At 44.2% G+C, this 19,654-nt stretch overlaps 1 protein-coding gene across 1 annotated transcript in view; it reads right to left on the minus strand.

The window, feature by feature from the left end:
* The window catches only part of SLC4A11 (solute carrier family 4 member 11), a 726,210-nt gene extending 715,167 nt beyond the window's left edge, over positions 1-11,043 (minus strand). The window contains exon 1 of the mRNA XM_029593900.1: positions 10,895-11,043. Coding sequence (XP_029449760.1) covers positions 10,895-10,952 — 58 coding nt within the window. The 5' untranslated portion in view covers positions 10,953-11,043. The remainder of the gene's footprint in view (positions 1-10,894) is intronic.
* Positions 11,044-19,654: the final 8,611 nt, after the last annotated feature.

Below are 19,654 nucleotides of genomic sequence, written 5' to 3' on the forward strand. Positions count from 1 at the left end.
GGTGTGAGACAATAGGCTGTCCGGACACTTTTGAGCAGTGCAATGATTCTTTGGTTGGTTTTATCGCGCACCGCGAAGATATGTCGTGCTTTTGCGAACACATTTGCGGCAATCGCAGAAAACATCGCCGGCATGCGATGTTCCCCACTGCACGAAAAAAGCATCATTTGCATGGGACACGCCCCTTAATGTGTTACCAATGCGTTTTGGTAAATGAGGCCCTTAGTTTTGGTTTTCCAACTCATCATTATAACCCAAACCTGTTACCATCACCCAACATTCAGCCCCTAGTACTAGCCAAAGAGTAAGAATTCCTACTCCATGTTCATGATTTGGACTGCTGCTGTCCATGTGGGCAACGTACTCTCTGTTGGCTTTCTGAGGATAAGAATCCCCTGAAAACTCAATGAAAGATATAGACACAAAAACATTTCTTTCACTATTTTTGCGTATGTATATATATATTTTTTTTTGTTTATTTTTTTATTTTTTTTTTTAGAAACAATAATAGGAAACCAAAAACTCAAGTGTAAAATTCTGCATTACAATACTAAAGAAAAGTGGAGTGATAATGAAACATTTGTCAAATTATACATTTTAAAACTATTATATTACAAAATAATGGAAATACATGAAAACATTTTAGTGGATCACAGACCTAAATCCCCTGTATGTGAATAATAGTATGCTTCTAGTTTATACTCAAATACATTCTTTCCATGTTTGTCTTTCAGCTAAACCGGATAGACCCGGATCAGATACTAAAGTTCACAAAAGCACACACTTCAGCAATTAACATTTTCCAGCCAAATCTGGCTCTCTCAGGAGTCTTAATCCCAATCATTTCAAGAACTCACAAAACTAAAAGCTGCAATACAACTGTATAAGAATTTTTATGGTACTATAAAGGTCCCCCTGAGGAAGCCAGATTTAGCGAAACAAACGGCCTTTGTTGGGGAATGAAGAACTTCTCATAGGACATGGCGTTTTCTGAGAAATTAAAAGAAACATACACAAAAGCGTGAGATGAAGAATATTACTTAAGCAACGTTTTATTTGGTTTTGCAAAAGCAAACGAAATAGGAGACAACAGACAACCCAGTCTGGCTTTGTAAGGCAAAACTATTTGTGAGCACTGTAGCTCAAGGACCAATTTTTAGTAACTTGATGAATTTTAACACATTTACATTAAGCCTAAACTTCTCAATAACCTTAAACAGGAGGCCTCAGGATAGCATGTCAAAAACTCTCTCTGCATCAGCCATGGCATCATGGCAGTATTTCTTTGTTTTAAACACAATATTTCCTAATTGTCTTCTAAGGGGGAAGGGGGGACGGGCCTGCGAAAGCCCGCAGTCTTCGCACCACGGCGGGTGCGATTTCGTCGGCTTCTTGCGGGTGCGCCAGCTGCGCCAGCTTTCGCACGAATAGCGCCACCGTGAAAGGTGGTGCTATTGGCCCGCTTACTGGCGGACAAGTAATGTTAGTAACATTATCGCCCGGCCAACGAAGACACCGCCGAGTTCTGGCCCCTCGCCACCCCAACTCCTCCCTGACTCGAATTTGCATGCTATTGGATGTGAAAAGGGGGGGGGGGCCTTTTCGCGTGCGATAGAGGCTTACCACACGAGATAGGCTTATCGCGATGCGATAAGCCTTTAGTAAAATAACACCGTTAGGAAGGTACTTTTTAAATTAGCTCTGCTGCACTGATTGTAATATCCTGATTTAATACTGAAATCGGCATATGGATTCTTGATCTCATCTCTCTTAGATACAGTAACCATGGGCAAGACCCAGGCACGAACCTAAGTTGGAAGGAAGCCAGTGGGGGGGGAGTGCGCTGAACTCTTTGAGACCTGATAGCAAGTCAGTGGCAGGGGTGCCCAATTCCTGCCCTCAATGGCCAAATATAGGTCATCCGCTAACCACAACGAATGTTCACAAGATAAATTTGCATACATTTTGCTTGAGAACTAACTTTAATTTGTGTATTTTGGTTACTGTCGAAGCCAAACTTTGTGGTCCTGAAGGACTAGAGTTATTGAATTCCATTCTAGGGAATTTGTACATGCACAATGAACAGCAAATGATGCATTCCAATATTCACATATTTATTTTAATTGTGTTTTTTTTCCTTTTAGAATAACTATTAATATATTTGTGTGACAATGATTAATGGCTTGTTCTTTAACGGTATTGTAAACTGACATGAAGTTAACACTAATGTTCGGTATATAAAAATGATTAAATAAATAAATAATTCGCATTGGTAGTTTTTTTTATTTAAAACATTTGCTACTTGCTCTCTCTAGCAGGCACTCAGGACAAGGTACAAAAGAAAGAAATGCACAGGATACTTGTTCATAAGCAGTACGGTACAAAGCATAATAAACATGAAAAATTAACAAAAGCAAAAAATAAACACATAGATCGAGCAACAGAACAAAATTAACAATCAAGAACAAAATCAACAATAATAAAAGCTCTAATACAACAAAGCATCAGCTGTGAAAACAACAATTAGGCAGTGCCTAACAGTAATGGCTGTAAAACAGAACATGAAAATCAAAGAAAGACCTTACCTGACTTAGGGTTACAGCAATCAATGATAAAAACAGCAGGCAAGTAGCAGAAACATAGTCCATTTCTAGAGCAGGGAAGATAAGAACAACGGTTTGAAGGAGGAGTCATATCTTCAGCTGTTTTGACAGAGCAGGTGGTCTTTTACCAAGGATAGCTCCCTAAGGAGTGTATTGCAGAGCAAAGGACTAGCACAGGTGAAGGTTCTACTCTTTTCAACAGTAACTGGTAAAAATCGATGGTCATTGAAATTAATTGGCATTCTGGTCCCAGTCATGGTAAGAGAGAAAGACTTCTTGTAGGAAAAAGAATTAGACTCTGTTGCTGCCACTAGGTCTTTGGGAGAGTTGTGCTCTTGCTGCAGTACAACCACCTATTTTTTTCCCATCCGAGTATTGTCACATAAAATTTAATAGCTTTTCCATTTAGTACTCACCTTCCGCCGTGCCCAGAATCAAGCTCAGGATCCTGTTCTGCCACCCTATAGAAGGGATCCATGCCCACTTCTGTTCCACAACCTTTTTTTTTTTTTTCTCCCCATTTATGGGCTCTAATGTTGAAACTTTCTGGGACTCTCCCACTAAGCTAACTCCTCTAAGGGTCAGACATACAAAATAGGGAAAATCATTTTAGTATCTATGGGAAAAAATACTTGAAATGTGGCCCTTAGGTTAGCTCCATGGCTGATTTCTCTCCCCAGCCATTTTATTTATTTATTTATTTTTTTCTTGTTGCTCTCTTGAAAAGCCTAATGCTTCAGGGAAGAACAGCTGTGCTGTTATGCTTTTATGATTTCCCTGCCGTACCAAAGCTGCACATTCACAATTCATACTACACACTTCTAAGATGTCCAACTCAAAAATATAAGCCTGCTGAAAGAAACTACAGGAAGGCTTCTGTAACAAATAGAAGTACTGGCACTGCATTTGCTGTCACGGTGCGCAACATGCAATATGCTGTTTATTATAAAACAAAGAAAGGTTGTTTTTACTGTAATCATTGCTCATCCCTTACTTTTGAAACCTGGCTTGGCCCCGATTGTATTTGATAAGAGCGATGTTTTGTGTATCCCAGAGGCAAAATGGGAGCGTGAGTGGTTAAAATCATTGTAGCCCAAATAGAAAACTAATTTTCCTGTAATCTGTTGTTACATAATCACTTATGTTGATACTCTCAAGCAAACAGAATGTGTTACACTCGTCTGCACAAAGGATTCAAAGATGAATCTTTAAATAGAAAAAAATACATAAATAAAAGTCACAAAAAGCATCACCTGGAGGTGAAAAATGCCAGCATATAAAGAAATATTAGCTATATGATGCAAAACAGGAATTAGGTCGCCATATTACAGATATGCCCTTAATAATCTGTACCCTCTACAAACAAAGGGGACAATGCATTAAATTTGTTAATGATAATTTTAAACACCTGCATTATCTATCGCAAATCATTAACAGCAGTGTTAACGCAAATGCAAACTAGTTTAAACATATTAACACAAATTTATACTAATAAGGTATTCAGAAGCCAAGTATGCAGTGTTAAAACGCACATAAAATATAGCAGAGAGATGCACTAATCTGTGTACTTTACCACCTTCATTAACTCATTCCTCATCTGCATCTTATTATCACTATTCATGAATACGTGCAGAAAGCAAAACATTAAATGGAAGAAAGGATTGCAAAAGAGGTCAAGGGAGGAAAGAAAATGGTTTTCAGATATAACATAGGGATGTGCAGGGGGAAAAATAGTTTTCATTTTGTTTATGGGAGCTTTTTCCCCAGAAATTTCAGTTTCTAGCTTGCTTGATTCATTTCATTCGTGTGAAAAAAATGAATCAAAAAAACAAAAAAAAAAACCCCTAAACAGCCAAAATACGAGAACAACAGCACCTCCTACCCTCCTGAAAAAATGCCAGGGCCAGGAGTCTCCCCCCGCCCCCACTTGCCCAATCCAGCAGGGATCCGCCAATTAGGACTAAGGCAAAGCAAGATGCTGCATCCTCGGCCTAGTCAAGTCTGACGCCTAGGCCGGAGCCCGGACCCCGACACCATGACCAGATCTGTAGGCCAGGTTACAACACCTGAGCCTTGACCTAGACTGGAGCCCAGGCCCGACGCCGTGACCCAACCTGAAAGCAAGGTGCCGATGCTGGGGCCTTGCCATGGTCTGACCTGGAGCTCAAACCCAGGCCTGACACTGCGACCCAACCCGAAGGCGGGGTCCAGACTCCAGGGCCTCGGCCAAGACCCAGGCCTGATGCCAGGGCCTTGGCCAAGATCCAGTCCGAGCACCATGACCCGAGCCGGAGGCCAGGTCACAATGCCTGGGCCTCGACAAAGGCCAGAGCCTAAGCCCCGGCCTGACACCATGACCTGACCTGGAGCCCGGGTTTAGATGCCGGGGCCTCAGGCCAGATGCCGCAACATGACCCGGAGGCCAAGTCCCGACGCTGGGGCCTAGGCCCGAATCCAGGCCCAATGCCAGGGCCTTGGAGCCCACGCCTGGGAGCTCTTTTTCCGTCTTCTTTCTTCGGCGCTTGAAAGCAAAATGACCACCACCCGCTAGGATCATGCCAAAATTAATTAAATCAGGCGTAACCCCAGCAAACAGCGTTATTTGGCTTTCAATCGTCGAAGAAGAGGACCCAAGAGGAGGAGCTCCCAAGGCCTGGGCCTGAATATGAGCTAGGCTGAGGCCCCAACCTTCATTGGTTATCCTATGGATCAGGTAAGTTTTGGGTTTTTTTCAGGGATCTTGGCCACAGCCTCAGTGTCGGCCTGTGCCTTGGCATCACGCTCAGGCCTAGGCCACGGCCCCTACTTTGGGCCTCAGACTGTTACCTGAAACCCTGGCTTTGTGCCTAGACCTAGGCCTGATGCATTAGATTAAAACAAAATGAAAAAAATAAGGTTCGTTTGGGGGCCCCCAAATCATACAAATAAGGTTCGTTTGGGGGCCCCCAAATCATACAAATTAGCCTTATGTGTTGCATTTTGCACTTTTGTTTTAAACAAATTTTCATGCCTAATATATCAGTGAGAGGAGAAAGGTCAGAGGAGGTATTGTAAAATTGAAAGAGACTAGGCAATGTGTTGAGTGAGATAAAGAAATAGCAGAACTATTAAATAAATACTTCTGTTCAGTGTTGACTAAAGAAAACCCTGGAGAAAGACCAAATCTGCTCGACGAAAGTGCAAATGTGAGTGGGGTATGCAAAGCTCCATTTACAGAACAGAATGTATGAGAAGAACTTGGAAAACTGAAAGTGGACAAGGCAATGGGGCCAAATGAGGTACATCCCAGGATACTAAGGGGGCTCAGAGATATGCTGGTGGTTCTGCTGAAAGACCTGTTTAATAGATCCCTGGAAATGAGAGTAGTGCCACAAGATTGCAAAAGAGCAACTATGGTCCTGCTTCACAAAGGTAGTAGCAGGGAGGAGGCTGAAAACTCCATGCAGTTAGCCTTACCTCAGTGGTGGGAAAATTAATGGAGACTCTGCTGAAGGAAAGGATAGTGAACTATCCAAATCTGGGGGATTGCTTGTGTTATGGTTTCGAGGTGTTTGAGTGGATTCTTGGGTACTGTGGGAGATGACCACGCCCACAGGGAGGGGCCCCCGTGGGGAGCCACAGTACTGGGCTAGACCCAGGATGCACAATCACAGAGTTTTGTCTTTTATTGTACAGCTGATGTATACCATCAGAGGTAGCAGTAGTGAGGTGATCCAGAGGTAGCAGTCCAGAGACCCTCGGCAGAGGGAACCCGTCTCACCAAGATGGTATAGGGAGTTCCAGGTGTAGGTTTCCCAGCTCGGCAGAGCTGTAGATGAGACAGACTGAGAATAGATTACTCACTAGATGGTAGCTGTAAGGTTGACCATTCCACCAGGCAGAAGTAGATGGTAACAGGCACCGATGCAGGGAGAGCAGGCCCTCGAGGAGCGAGTACCTGATCCCAGTAAGGCACCTGAAAAGAAAGCAAGGGGCCCCCGAGGAGTGGGTACCCAGGTTAGAGATACCCCAAAGGGCAGAGAGAGAGAGAGCTTCTAGCACGAAGAAGCGGCAGAGCTGCAAAAACAAAGTCCTTGCTAACTCACCTGAGGTTGGTGAATTATGCGTATAAATACCTCCCAAGGGGTGGAGCCTCCTGGGGTTGATCGGAGTTTTCCTGCGCTGGCCTCTTTAATAGAGGACTTGGTCTTGCCGCACGTGCCTAAAGGACGTCGGGGGCGGGGGCTTCTGAGGCGGCGGGGCCCAGCCGCGGAAGGAGGCATCCCGATGTGGATGCAGACCTCGGTGCCCGAGGGCACACCCCCAAGCCCAGCATCAGAGGCTCAGAGAGCGGCGGGCCGCCTCCAAAAGCGGTAAGCTCGGTTGGCCATGGTCTCTGTGGCCAGCCAAAGTAACAGCTTGATCCAAGGTAACATGATTTCGCCAGAGGAAGGTCCTGTCAAACGAATCTGATTGATTTTTTTGATTAGGCGACTAGAGAATTAGATTGAGGAAGAGCACTCGATGTGGTTTACTTGGATTTTAAGAAAGCATTTGATACGGTTCCACACAGGAGGCTCATAAATAAAATGAGAAGCCCAGGAACGGGTGCCAACATTGTGGAATGGATTACAAACAGGTTGACTGACAGGAGACAGCATGTAATGGTAAATGGAACCTTCTCTGAAGAGAGAACAGTATTAAGTGGAGATCCTCAAGGATCAGTTTTGGGGCCAGTTCTGTTCCATGTCTTTCTGCTTGACATTGCAGAGGGGATAGAGGGAAAAGTTTCCTTTTTTGCAGATGATACTAAGAGCTGCAACAGAGTGGACATACCTGAAGGAGTAGAGAGAATGAAAAACAATTTAAGAAAACGTGAAGAGTGGTTAAAGGTTTGGCAGCTAGGATTCAATGCAAAGACGTGTAGAGTCATGCACTTGGGGTGCAGTAATCCAACTGAAACATAAGTGATAGGGGGTGAAATATTAATGTGCACTGATCGTGAAAGGGACCTTAAGGTGATAGTGTCTGGAGATCTGAAGGCATCAAAGCAATGTGACAAGGCGGTGGCTAAGGCCAGAGGGATGCTGGGCTGCAAAGAGAAAAGAATAGCCAGCAGGGAAAAAAAAGAGGTGATAATGCCCTTGTAGATTCCTTGGTGAGGCCTCACCTGGAGTACGCTGTTCAGTTCTGAAGACCATATCTCAAAAAGGACAGAGATAGAATGGAAGCAGTCCAGAGAAGAGCAACCAAAATGCTTCAGGGTTTGTATTGGAAAACCTATGAGGAGAGGCTAAATGATCTAAATATTTATACCCTGGAGGACAGGAGGTACAGGGGAAATATGATACAGACCTTCAGATACCTGAAAGGCTATAATGATGCACAGACATCAAATCTTTTTCATTGAAAAGTAAACTCAAGAGTCACAATATAAAACTCCAAGGGCGTCGACTGAGAACCAACATCTGAAAATATTTCTTCACAGAGAGGGTGGTGGATGCCTGGAATGTTCTCCCAGAAGAGGTGGTGAAGACGAGAACAATAAGGTATTCAAAAAGGCATGGGATAAGCACTGTGGATCCCTAAACGCTAGAGGATGGAAATGAAAAAAATGGGGTAACCTATATTAACTTTAGGGGAAATACTTCTCCGTGGGGGTAACCTGCACAGAGTGACAGTTATTACCCTTAACAGTAGGCAAGGGAATAAACTGCATGAAGCAGCAGTTATTACCAAAAGCAATTTGCTGGGCATACTAGAGGTACCTTTGGTCTTTATCTACTCTCATTTACTATATTGCCTGTACATAAAAAAATTTGCAATTAACATCTACTCATCTGAAAGTCGGATTATACATGCACAATGGAAGACAGAGAATGGAAAGGATCTATTTCAGTCCTTGTGTGTTTCATTAAGAAAGGTGGAAGGAAGGCAAAACGATTACCGGCATGGTAGACAAAAGATCTTCATTCAAAAATTGAAAGAAGGATCCAACAGAAGAAAATAGGATAAAGGATAAGCGCTGACAAGTTAAATGTAAGACATTGATAAGACAGGCTAAAAGACAATTTGATTAAAAACCTTTTAAAATATATCCGAAGCAGAAAGCCTGTGAGGGAATCAGTTGGACCGTTAGATGATCTAGGGGTTAAAGGGGCCCTTAGAGAAGATAAGGTCATCGCGGAAAGATTAAACGATTTTTTGTGCTTCGGTGTTTACTGAAGAGGATGTTGGGGAGATACCCGTTCCGGAGAAGGTTTTCATGGGTAATGATTCAGATGGCCTGAAGCAAATCACGGTGAACCTAGAAGATGTGGAAGGACTGATTGATAACCTGAAGAGTAGTAAATCACCTGGACTGGATGGTATACACCCCAGGGTTCTGAAGAAACTAAAAAATGAAATTTCAGAGCTATTAGTAAAAATTTGTAACCTATCATTAAAATCATCCATTGTACCTGAAGACTGGAGGGTGGTTAATGTGACCACAATATTTTAAAAGGGCTCCAGGGGCGATCCGGGAAACTACAGACCAGTTAACCTGACTTCAGTGCCAGGAAAAATAGTGGAAAGTGTTCTAAATATCAGAATCACAGAACATATAGAAAGTCATGGTTTAATAAAACAAGTCAGCATGGCTTTACCCAAGGCAAGTCTTGCCTCACAAATCTGCTTCATTTTTTTGAAGGCATTAATAAACTTGCAGATAAAGGTGAACCGGTAGATGTAGTGTATTTGGATTTTCAGAAGGCATTTGACAAAGTTCCTCATGAGAGGCTTCTAGGAAAAGTAAAAAGTCATGGGATAGGTGGCGATGTCCTTTCATGGATTACAAACTGGCTAAAAGACAGGAAACAAAGAGTAGAATTAAATGGACAATTTTCTCAATGGAGGGGAGTGGGCAGTGGAGTGCCTCAGGGATCTGTACTGGGACCTGTGCTTTTCAATATATTTATAAATGATCTGGAAAGGAATATGATGAGTGAGGTAATCAAATTTGCAGATGATACAAAACTATTCAGAGTAGTTAAATCACAAGCGGATTGTGATAAATTGCAGGAAGACCGTGTGAGACTGGAAAATTGGGCATCCAAATGGCAAATGAAATTTAATGTGGTTAAGTGCTAGGTGATGCATATAGGGAAAAATAACCCATGCTATAGTTACACAATGTTAGGTTCCATATTAGGTGCTACAACCCAAGAAAGAGATCTAGGCATCATAGTGGATAACACATTGAAATCGTCGGTTCAGTGTGCTGCGGCAGTCAAAAAAGCAAACAGAATGTTGGGAATTATTAGAAAGGGAATGGTGAATAAAACGGAAAATGTCATAATGCCTCTGTATCGCTCCATGCTGAGACTGCACCTTGAAAACTGTGTACAATTTTGGTCACCACATATCAAAAAAGATATAATTGCGACGGAGAAGGTACAGAGAAGGGCAACCAAACTGATAAGGGAATGGAACAACTCCCCTATGAGGAAAGACTAAAGAGGTTAGGTCTGTTCAGCTTGGAGAAGAGACGGCTGGGGGAGGATAAGATAGAGGTGTTTAAAATCTTGAGAGGTCTAGAACGGGAAAATGTGAATCGGTTATTTACTCTTTCGGATAATAGAAGGACTAGGGGGTACTCCATGAAGTTAGCATATGGCACATTTAAAACTAATTGGAGAAAGTTTCACTCAATGCACAATTAAACTCTGGAATTTGTTGCCAGAGGATGTGGTTAGTGCAGTTAGTGTAGATGGGTTTAAAAAAAGGATTGTATAAGTTCTTGGAGGAGAAGTCCATTACCTGCTATTAATTAAATTGATTTAGAAAATAGCCACTGCTATTACCAGCAAAGGTAGCATGGGATAGCCTTAGTTTTTGGGTACTTGCCAGGTTCTTAAGGCCTGGATTGGCCACTGTTGGAAACAGGATGCTGGGCTTGATGGACCCTTGATCTAACCCAGTATGGCATGTTCTTATGTTCTTAGGCTTCGTTATTAGGGACATAATTACTTTTGGAGGTGTCTACAGTTGTACTCTGATCGCATGTCCTCAGCATATAAATTGATATGCAGCTGTCCTACGTTAAAACAAAACAAACAAACAAAAAAAACAACCCCAGCCTGCTGAATTCTCACTTTCTTTTCTCGAATGAATTATAACGATGGCATATAAAACAGCTGCTTATTGTACAAAGAGGTGCACAGTTTTAAAAGAAGTCATCAGGTGTTGAATAGGGAACCAGATACGACAGCACTGAATGCAGCCATTCAAGGAGAGACAGCCTCGCTCGAGCCTGCCCTGGATTCTCCTACCTTCCTCGCCAGAGCTGTCGCTGCCCTCATTCTCGGAGCTGTGCTTTCTCTCACTCATCCTGCTGCCGTGGCGCGCGGCAGATTCCACAGGTGCGAGCAACAACGAGGCCACTGTCCCCACTTCCCGGGCCCGGGCGGCGCGCGCGCCGTGCATTCTAGCCCTGAACTGCCGGATACGGCCTGCGTGGGCTGAAGGGGGAGCTGCCAGGCGTGAAACCCCTGTCCTATACCTGGGCCTGGCCTCCCCTCCCACAAGCTCTCTTCCCACCCACCACTACATTTTCAGTCCTTTTTTACAAAATATGAGGCACCACCTTCCTAGTGTGTTTGCTTTTTTTTTTTTTTGCGGCGAGGGGGGAGGGTGCATCACGAGGACATACTGAAACTATCTTTGCTTCAAAGGTAGTGCCAAAGTGTTAAATAAATTAAAAAAAAAAAATAAAGTTGTGTTTGAAAGGAAAGATACGGTAATGCACTCGCGGGTGCAGCGCTGGCTTTAAGAGCCATAGCAACCGGATGCGGCAGGTCAGGGAGGCGCGGCTGAGGCCGTGATTCCCCGAGGTCGGGGAGGTGCAGCGAACTTGATGTGGAGCGGCACGCTCCCGAAAAAAGGTCTGACGCCCAGGGGAACTACTGAAAGCTAGAAGGACCCGTCGCAAGTTCTCCAGCTTACCAACTCCACCCCAGTTTAGTAGCACTGCACAGGCCTTCCCTTAGTGAGAGGAGTTCACAGGGTGCTTCCTTATGGGGATGCCTCTATGGTAGACCCGTGCATCACGGCAACAGCGCTACTTTATCCATGATTATTGTTGCTGTCTTTGCCTTAAGAAGATCTTTGAAGCAAGCGTGGGGTTACAGTACTACCAGTGACATCTCTCCTTCCCATGCAGGACATGCAGAAATACGGTTGCAATGCCCAATTCCGTCCACTGCGCCTGAAATACAGCCCCGTTACAAACACGGGGACCCCAAGCGTAATTTTCCAACTGCATCTACAGGTTTGTGACACCAGTGAAAGGTGGTAACATAGTAATGACGACAAATAAAGGCCAAATGGTCCATCCAGTCTGCCGAAGCAATTTGCTTATGGTAGTAACTGCCACTCTTGTCAGGCCGATGCAATACCAATGCGCTAAAAAAGTGCATCCCAACTGAATGAACTTGTTTTTAATATGCATGCAATCACCTCTCCTGGGTGCTCGATGCAACAGGCAAATGAGCCGCCGTGCTAAAAAGGACGTGCAAGGGATAAATTGTGCGGCCATAGCATCGGGCACCTGGAAGAAGTGGCTGTGCGCAAGTTAGGAAAACACACCTAATTTTATTTTTCCTAACCCAGGCACAGCCACAAATTAGAAAAATGGATGCTTGTAAATTGAGCATCTGTTTTCCTAACCTGACTGCTGCCAAGTCTTTTTTTTTTCATTTTAAAAAATTTTTTTTTTCACGTTGCTGGTCTCTGTGGTTCCTCCGACTTAATATTGCTATGATATTAAGTTGGAGAAACCACAGAAAAGTTGTATTTTCTGCTTTTCTTTAAACTTTTGGGGCTCCTCAAGACTTAATGCCAACTCCAGGACTCGTGTTAATTTTTTAAGGTAAAAATATGCGCATCGGGCGCACATTTATTTTGTACATAAGTGAGTACTAGCTAATAGACTCATCAACTGGTTTGGATGCTAATCCCCTTATTGCATAAGGGGTTATGGACATGCATCAACCTGTGCGCTGGCCTGATCGCACAGTATTGCATCGGCATATGTGCATGTTATCCCAATGAGGCCGATGCAATAAATTTTGCGGAAAGCGGGCACTGACTTTTCAGCGCCAGCTTTCTTAGCACACGCATGGTGCCCACAAGGGGGGTGCCATGCAATATGCAAATTAGGGGGTCGCAATTGCAAGGAGGTGCTAGGGTCACTTGCGTGACCTTAGAGCCTCCTTGCTAATGCAACCCTGCGGCGGCTGCCGGTTATGAAGACCAACACCTGTAAACTCGGCGTCTGCTTTCATAACCGGCCGTCTGCCAGAAATGAAAACGGATGCTGGTCAGTCTTCATAACTCGGCGGTTGAATTGTGAGCAATAAATGTGCGTCTTGAGATGCACATTTATTTTTTTGAATGCAGAGTGAATAAGTAATAACCTCATTCACATGCATTTGATTGTGATGAGCGCTAACTCATTCACTCCGCATCGGACGCGCGTTAAATAGGCACTAATCCCCCAATTGCATTAGGGGGTGGATTGGCGCCTATTTAACCCATGTCTGACAGCAGGTTAAACAGTGTGCTCGTGTTCTATTAACGTAGCATCTGCCACTCCGTGCAGGTTACCCCCATAACCAAACTTACGGGCCAATGTAATAAGGCATGCTGATGTTAGTGCAGGTTTTACTCCTGTTTTAGCATGTAGTTTTCCATGGTAAATTAACCATGGTATTTAACAGAGTTTTTAACTCCTAAAAAATCTGTTCTGAAACAAGAGTAAAAACAAACATTAAAATTAGCACAGGTGCATGCAAATCCCATTCTAAAGAAGGTATTAGCTGTTCCCCAGTAAAGCAGGGTGGTGTGTTAAAGCTTAAGGCACATTTTGTTAACATTGGAAACTTAACTCTTGGCTCAGAGCAAGAGTAAAACTTGCCTCACATTTCTTATAGCCATGTTATACTATTGCTGTGCCCAGTGTGGCAACTACTACCACACGGAGCGCAGCAATACAATAGCTTCCAGAAATGTTAATTTACTCTACCTTGGACCCAGGAGTTTAATTTCCAATGTCAACTCTTAGGTAAGGCACTGGCAGCTAAAACCTTGTCACTGTGTGCATGACTTGCTGTTCAGGAAAAAGAAGAAAACCTGTGATTGGTGTGTCCGTCTCAGATGGCTTATGCTTTAAATTTAACTCACATTTCTGGTAGCTAGTGTTGTCTCTTCTTGCGCCCAGTGTGGTTCCACCTCAGATGCAAGAAGGAGTTACATTTTCAGCATAAGCTCTCCAGGGAAGGCACCTACAGCTGAACTGTATGCCAGAGTTTGGCTGCACAGCACATAGGGGTAGATTTTATAATTTTGTGCGAGCGTGTACTTTTGTTCGAGGGATTTCAATAGATACGCGCGTAGCCACGCGTATCCATTAAAATCCGGGATCGGCGTGCGCAAGGCTGCCGATTTTGGGCAGCTTGTGCGCGCCGAGCCACGCAGCCTGCCTCCGTTCCCTCCGAGGCCGCTCCAAAATCGGAGCGGCCTCGGAGGGAACTTTCTTTTGCCCTCCCCTCACCTTCCCCTCCCTTCCCCTACCTAACCCACCCCCCCGGCCTTATCTAAACCCCCCCCCTACCTTATTCACCGGATTTACGCCTGCTGGAGGCAGACATAAATCTGCACGCGCCATCACCCGGCTCGGGGGCTGTTCCGGAGGGCGTGGCCACGCCCCCGGAACGCCCCCGGGCCGAAACCACGCCCGCAGCGCCGCCCCCGAAACTTCGCGGCACCCATGCTACGCCCACGAAATGCCGCGTCACGACCGCCACGCCCCCGGCACGCCTCTCCATGCAAGCCCCGGGACTTACGCGCGTCCCGGGTCTTGCGCACGCCGCCGAGCCTATGCAAAATAGGCTTGGCGCGCGCAGGGGGTGTTTGGGGTAGGTTTTCGAGGGGTACACGCGTATCCCTTTGAAAATCTACCCCATAATCTTCAGCTGAATGTGCCTTTCCCAGAGAGCATACATTTTGATTAGATGCAGGGGCACACCACACAGAGCTTGTGCTGGAAATTTAACTCCTTCCTTGGTCTCAGAAAGAGTAAACTCATGCTTCTGGTGGCCAGTGTTCTATGCTGTGCCCAGTGTGCTAGAAACAACTAGATCAGTGATGGCGAACTCCAGTCCTTGAGTGCCACAAACAGGCCACATTTTCAGGATATCCACACTGAATATGCATGAGAAAGATTTCCATGCACTGCCTCCATTGCATGCAAATCTGTCTCATGCGTATTGATTATGGATATCCTGACAACCTGGCCTGTTTGTGGCACTCGAGGACTGGAGTTTGCCATCACTGAACTAGATGCTACCCTATGGGAACAGCAAAAGAATAATATGTCCCCCAGAAATGTGAGTTCCTGTACATAGATCAGTCCAGACCAGTGGGTTATGCACTCCCACCAGCAGATGGAGTCAGAGAGTAAAGCTTCGAGGCACTGGTATCCCAAGTGTGCCACCTGCAGCTCATCAGTATTTCTCTGACTCCAGCAGATGGTGGTCGTGTATGCCTGCAGCTCTGTGTGAGACGGACTTTTCTTGCTCCCTGAGGTGCTAGGTTCAGTGTCTGAGCCATCCCTCAGGTAGAGCCGGGCGGGGGTTGGGGGTTGGTTACCCCTGGCGATGCTAGCCCATGTGGTTCCGGGTCCCCTGATAGCCAGAGGACTGGCTCCCTCAGCAACCCAAAGGCTCCCCCTCAGTGTCTGCGATACAGGGAAGTAGCCCCTTTGGGGATTTTTTTCTATTATTCTTAGCTTAGGCTTTATTTTTTTCTGTTACTAGAAGTTAAAGTTTTTTGGAAAAAAAAAAAACGAGAGCACAAGCGGCTTCTTGGGCGGAGTGTCAGTTGTTGTCACCTGAGGAGATTTGTAGCGCCGCAGTCTGGTCTTCCCTGCATACCTTCACAAGGCATTATCGTCTGGATGTCAGAGATCCGGACCAAGCGCTTTTTGGAGAGAGCAACCTGCGAGCGGGTCTTTAGGTTTCCCACCCGGTGTAATGTGGCTTTGGTACATCCCACTGGCCTGGACTGATCTGGGTATGTACAGGAAAGGAAAATTGGTTCTTACCTGCTAATTTTCATTCCTGCAATACCACAGATCAGTCCAGGATTCTGCCTGGGTGCTACTGCCAAAAGACTGAGTTACCTATCGGTTAGCTGCTGAACATAGGGAATCTATCAGAATGATTCTATAATATTTTGGTTTTTGTTATGAATCGTGGTTCAAACCTGATTTTCAGGTATTGGGGTCCTTTGTTTCTGACCCTTGAGGGAGTTTTTTTCCTGTTCGCCCTTGTTTCGGGAATTAGATGTTTTTTTTGTCAATTATACTTTGCTTGGGTATCGATAAATACTGATGAGCTGCAGGTGGCACACTTGGGATACCAGTGCCTCGAAGCTTTGCTCTCTGACTCCATCTGCTGGTGGGAGTGCATAACCCACTGGTCTGGACTGATCAGTGGTACTACAGGAACGAAAATTAGCAGGTAAAAAAACCAATTTTCCTTTACCTTTTACTCCATCTCAAACCTAGGAGTTAATTTCTAGCATTATGCTAGCACAAAATAATTTCAAATGTGCCCAGCCATGCACACACTCTGACACTTGCTGCCCCCACAACACTCACATCTCCACCCCTCACATGCCCTACCTGCAGCACACATGCATGGGGAAATAAGGGAGAGAGAGTACACAGAAACTCCCCACAGTGGACTGTATCAATCTCACTTGCAATGCCATTGTGCCACAGTACCAGTGTGTATTATTCAGCTGTAGGTGTTTGCTCCATTGTGGCATGTAAAATCAAAGCGTAAGTTCTCTGGGGCATGCACCTACAGCTGAACAGTATGCGCTGGCACTGTGGCACAACTGCTTTGCTTGGAAGATTGCATCCCAACTTGGGCATATTCTTGCACACAAAGTCAAATGAAATGAAAGGGTAATTTCTCTGGAGCGGGTAACTGCATCCATATAGTCTGCACTCTTTTGTGCCGTAGTCAGGATGCACAGCACCAAAAGTGATTACTGTTTGGCTGTGGGTGCTTGTCTTAGAGAGCTTTAACTTTGCTTTGACTTGGCATGCCTTGCCCAGATGGCCTTGCATACGAGATTGTGCCCGAGTCAGAATGCACAGCACCAGTCTTGTATGCAAGGCCAATATGGTCACATGCCTTCCAACTTTCAAGCACCAATCTCCCTATTCCTGTTTTTAAAGCACTTTTCTGCATTGGTGTGGATTTTCAGGTTTACTCACATTTTTAGCATGTCTTCTCATTCAGTGTGCCTTTTTTTCTTAACTCCTGCTTGATTTGCATTCCATCAGCTTACTGCATCCTGCAGTACCCTTCCACCAAGCTTGTTAACCAAAACTCACACACAAATTTAACTTCTGTTTTAGCTTCGGTTTTATTTTACCAACCCATTTAAGCCTGCTACGGATTACAAGTGCATGAAAAATCAAAAGGCTTCTGTGCTACTGTTTTGTTGTTCATCAAGAAGTCCCATGATAGAGGTAATACATAGCTTCTAGTGTGGGAATCTCAACATGGTAATGAATTATAATATTTTCTCTACAGGTCCTGATGGAATATAAAAAGCTGCCACACTATCATCCAACAATCATGTTATTTATTTCTTTACTCTTAGCCCTATCGCAGCAGTCCCCTTGAGAGGCTGGGCTCATTCTCCTTGGTGATATTAATTTACATGTAGAGAAGATATAGGCATATTTATTTAAATGTATTTATTTATTTAAAAACTTTTCTATACCGTCGCTAAGTTATATACCATCGCAATGGTTAACAAATAGGCACATAGACTAAGGTAAGTAAATGTAGGTTATCGTACATTCTAACAGGTGCCAATGAAGTTCGGTTACAATTTCATAAATAAAATCATTATTTGAGTAATGTTGGTCAAGTCCAGGTATGTTATTGCGTTACTATCTCTTTGAGATATTACATCTTAAATGTAGGATTGAGTAAATTCATTCTCATTTGCATTACCCTGTACTTTCTTGCCTTCTTAGTTGGGGGGTGTGCAAATATTAGGGAGATAATAGTGGTGGGGAGAGCAGCAGGGGCCTAATTAAGCACTAGCATTTGGGGGGCACCCTCTCCCAATTCCTGCCCTCAGACTATGCTTATGCAAGATTTCTCTACCTTTCCATCACAAGGAATTTATAGAATGCATGAAAATATTAGATTGTGAACAGATTAAGGAATCTAGCCATAATGCAGGGCATACCTTGGACTTCATCTTTTGTTCCTGTCAAGAAGGAACAAGGGAAATGGAACTTAGTGTCTTTCCTCGCATGATCGGAGCATGCACTCATTCAATTTGAATTTTTGGGACTTGTTGATAAGCATAATTGGGCAAAAGATGAGCAAGTCACCCTAGGCGTAAAATGGATCTGAAAGAATTTCTGAGGATCATAGATATTCCTTCCTTAAACCTGAATATAGTAACATAGACTAGTAAATACAGCAGATAAAGATCAAAATGAATCATCGTGTACTGCCCCTTTGGATTACTGCACCTCAAATGCATGACTCCATACTTGGCATTCAATCCAGCTACCAAACTTTCAACCACTCCTCAAGCTTTCTTAGATCACGTCCCATTCTTTCAGGGCTGTCCATTGTTGCAGATCTTAGTGTCGTCCACTTACCAATGTATGTGTGTTTATGTTGTACTCTGCCAAGAATATGGTTTTACTAGAGGAAGTCTGTGTCAAACAAATCCAATTGATTTTTTTTTTTTGATTGGGTGAATTCAGAATTAGATCAAGATGAGCATTTGATGCAATTTCCTTGGATTTTGGCAAAGCATTTGATACAGTCCTGCGTAGGAGGCTCATGAATAAAAAAATCTCAACCAGCAGCACCTCTCCCTTCCTTCCTCTCCCTTCCTTTGATTGTCTTCAACCAAATCTCTGTCCATTTCCTCTGCCTGTAGAGTTGGAGGCCTGTAGACCACACCAGTGTAAATGGAAGTGCCATCACATCTTTTTAAGACAGCCCACAGCACTTCCTGTGTCCCCCCTGCATGTCAGTTGCTTGGATATTATTTTTCACATAAACAGCTACTCCCCTCTTTTCTGTCCTTTGTCACCAGATCATAGTCCGATATGGCCATATCCTCTTCATGAGACTCACGGAACCACATCTGTGAAATAGCAGCAATATCCAAGTCTGCCTCCACTGTTAGGGCCTGCAGATCTGGACCATGAACATTTGTGCTCACAGCTTTCCAGCTGTTCCCCCCACCCCTTGTATTGCTGTTCCTCCTGGTCTCCTCTTCTGCCCTTTTACTGAAGCGGGGACTACTCAGCTGAGTTCTTTTTTTTTTTTTTCTCCACCCCCTTCATGTGTGTGTCAGGGGTGACATTCCAAATGCTTAGGCTTCGGTCTGCCGACCATCATCCAGCCACAAATAGGATACAAACTGGGTACCCCCCCTCCCACCCACCACCACCACCACCACCCACCACCACATTTCAGGCCTAAATAAAAGAGCAAACATTTTTCTGCATTCATCTTTATGCTACAACATTTTAAATTTAAATCAAAGGTGCTTTTTTTTTTTTTTTTGTGCCTTCAGCTCTATCAGACCCAAGGACTGGATCCGGTACCACGAGTCTTCCTTTACAACTAGTCAGGGAATTTTTTTTCCCCTATTTTATATCCCCTTCCAGCTCACCTAGTCCAGTCATTGCAGAACCAATTTTTGGCTGGTGGAAATGCACTAGGGCTCCTTCTGGAAACCTGCAACCATGACCCTTCACTCCCTTACCAATATGCTATATAATTTCTAAATGCCTTTTTTAGCAGGTTTCATGTTATACATCTGTCTTCATAATTCGTAAGGTGGGCCCAGATCCATAGTAGTGTCCACCTTATAGGCCTGTTTCTTTCCCCAGCTATGACTTTTAAATCTTATGTAAAGTATCAAAAATCTATCCCATTATTCTTACTTTAATCCATTCAGTTTAACAG

The sequence above is a fragment of the Rhinatrema bivittatum genome, chromosome 1 (genome assembly GCF_901001135.1).
Source record: "Rhinatrema bivittatum chromosome 1, aRhiBiv1.1, whole genome shotgun sequence".
Classification (NCBI taxonomy): Eukaryota; Metazoa; Chordata; class Amphibia; order Gymnophiona; family Rhinatrematidae; genus Rhinatrema; species Rhinatrema bivittatum.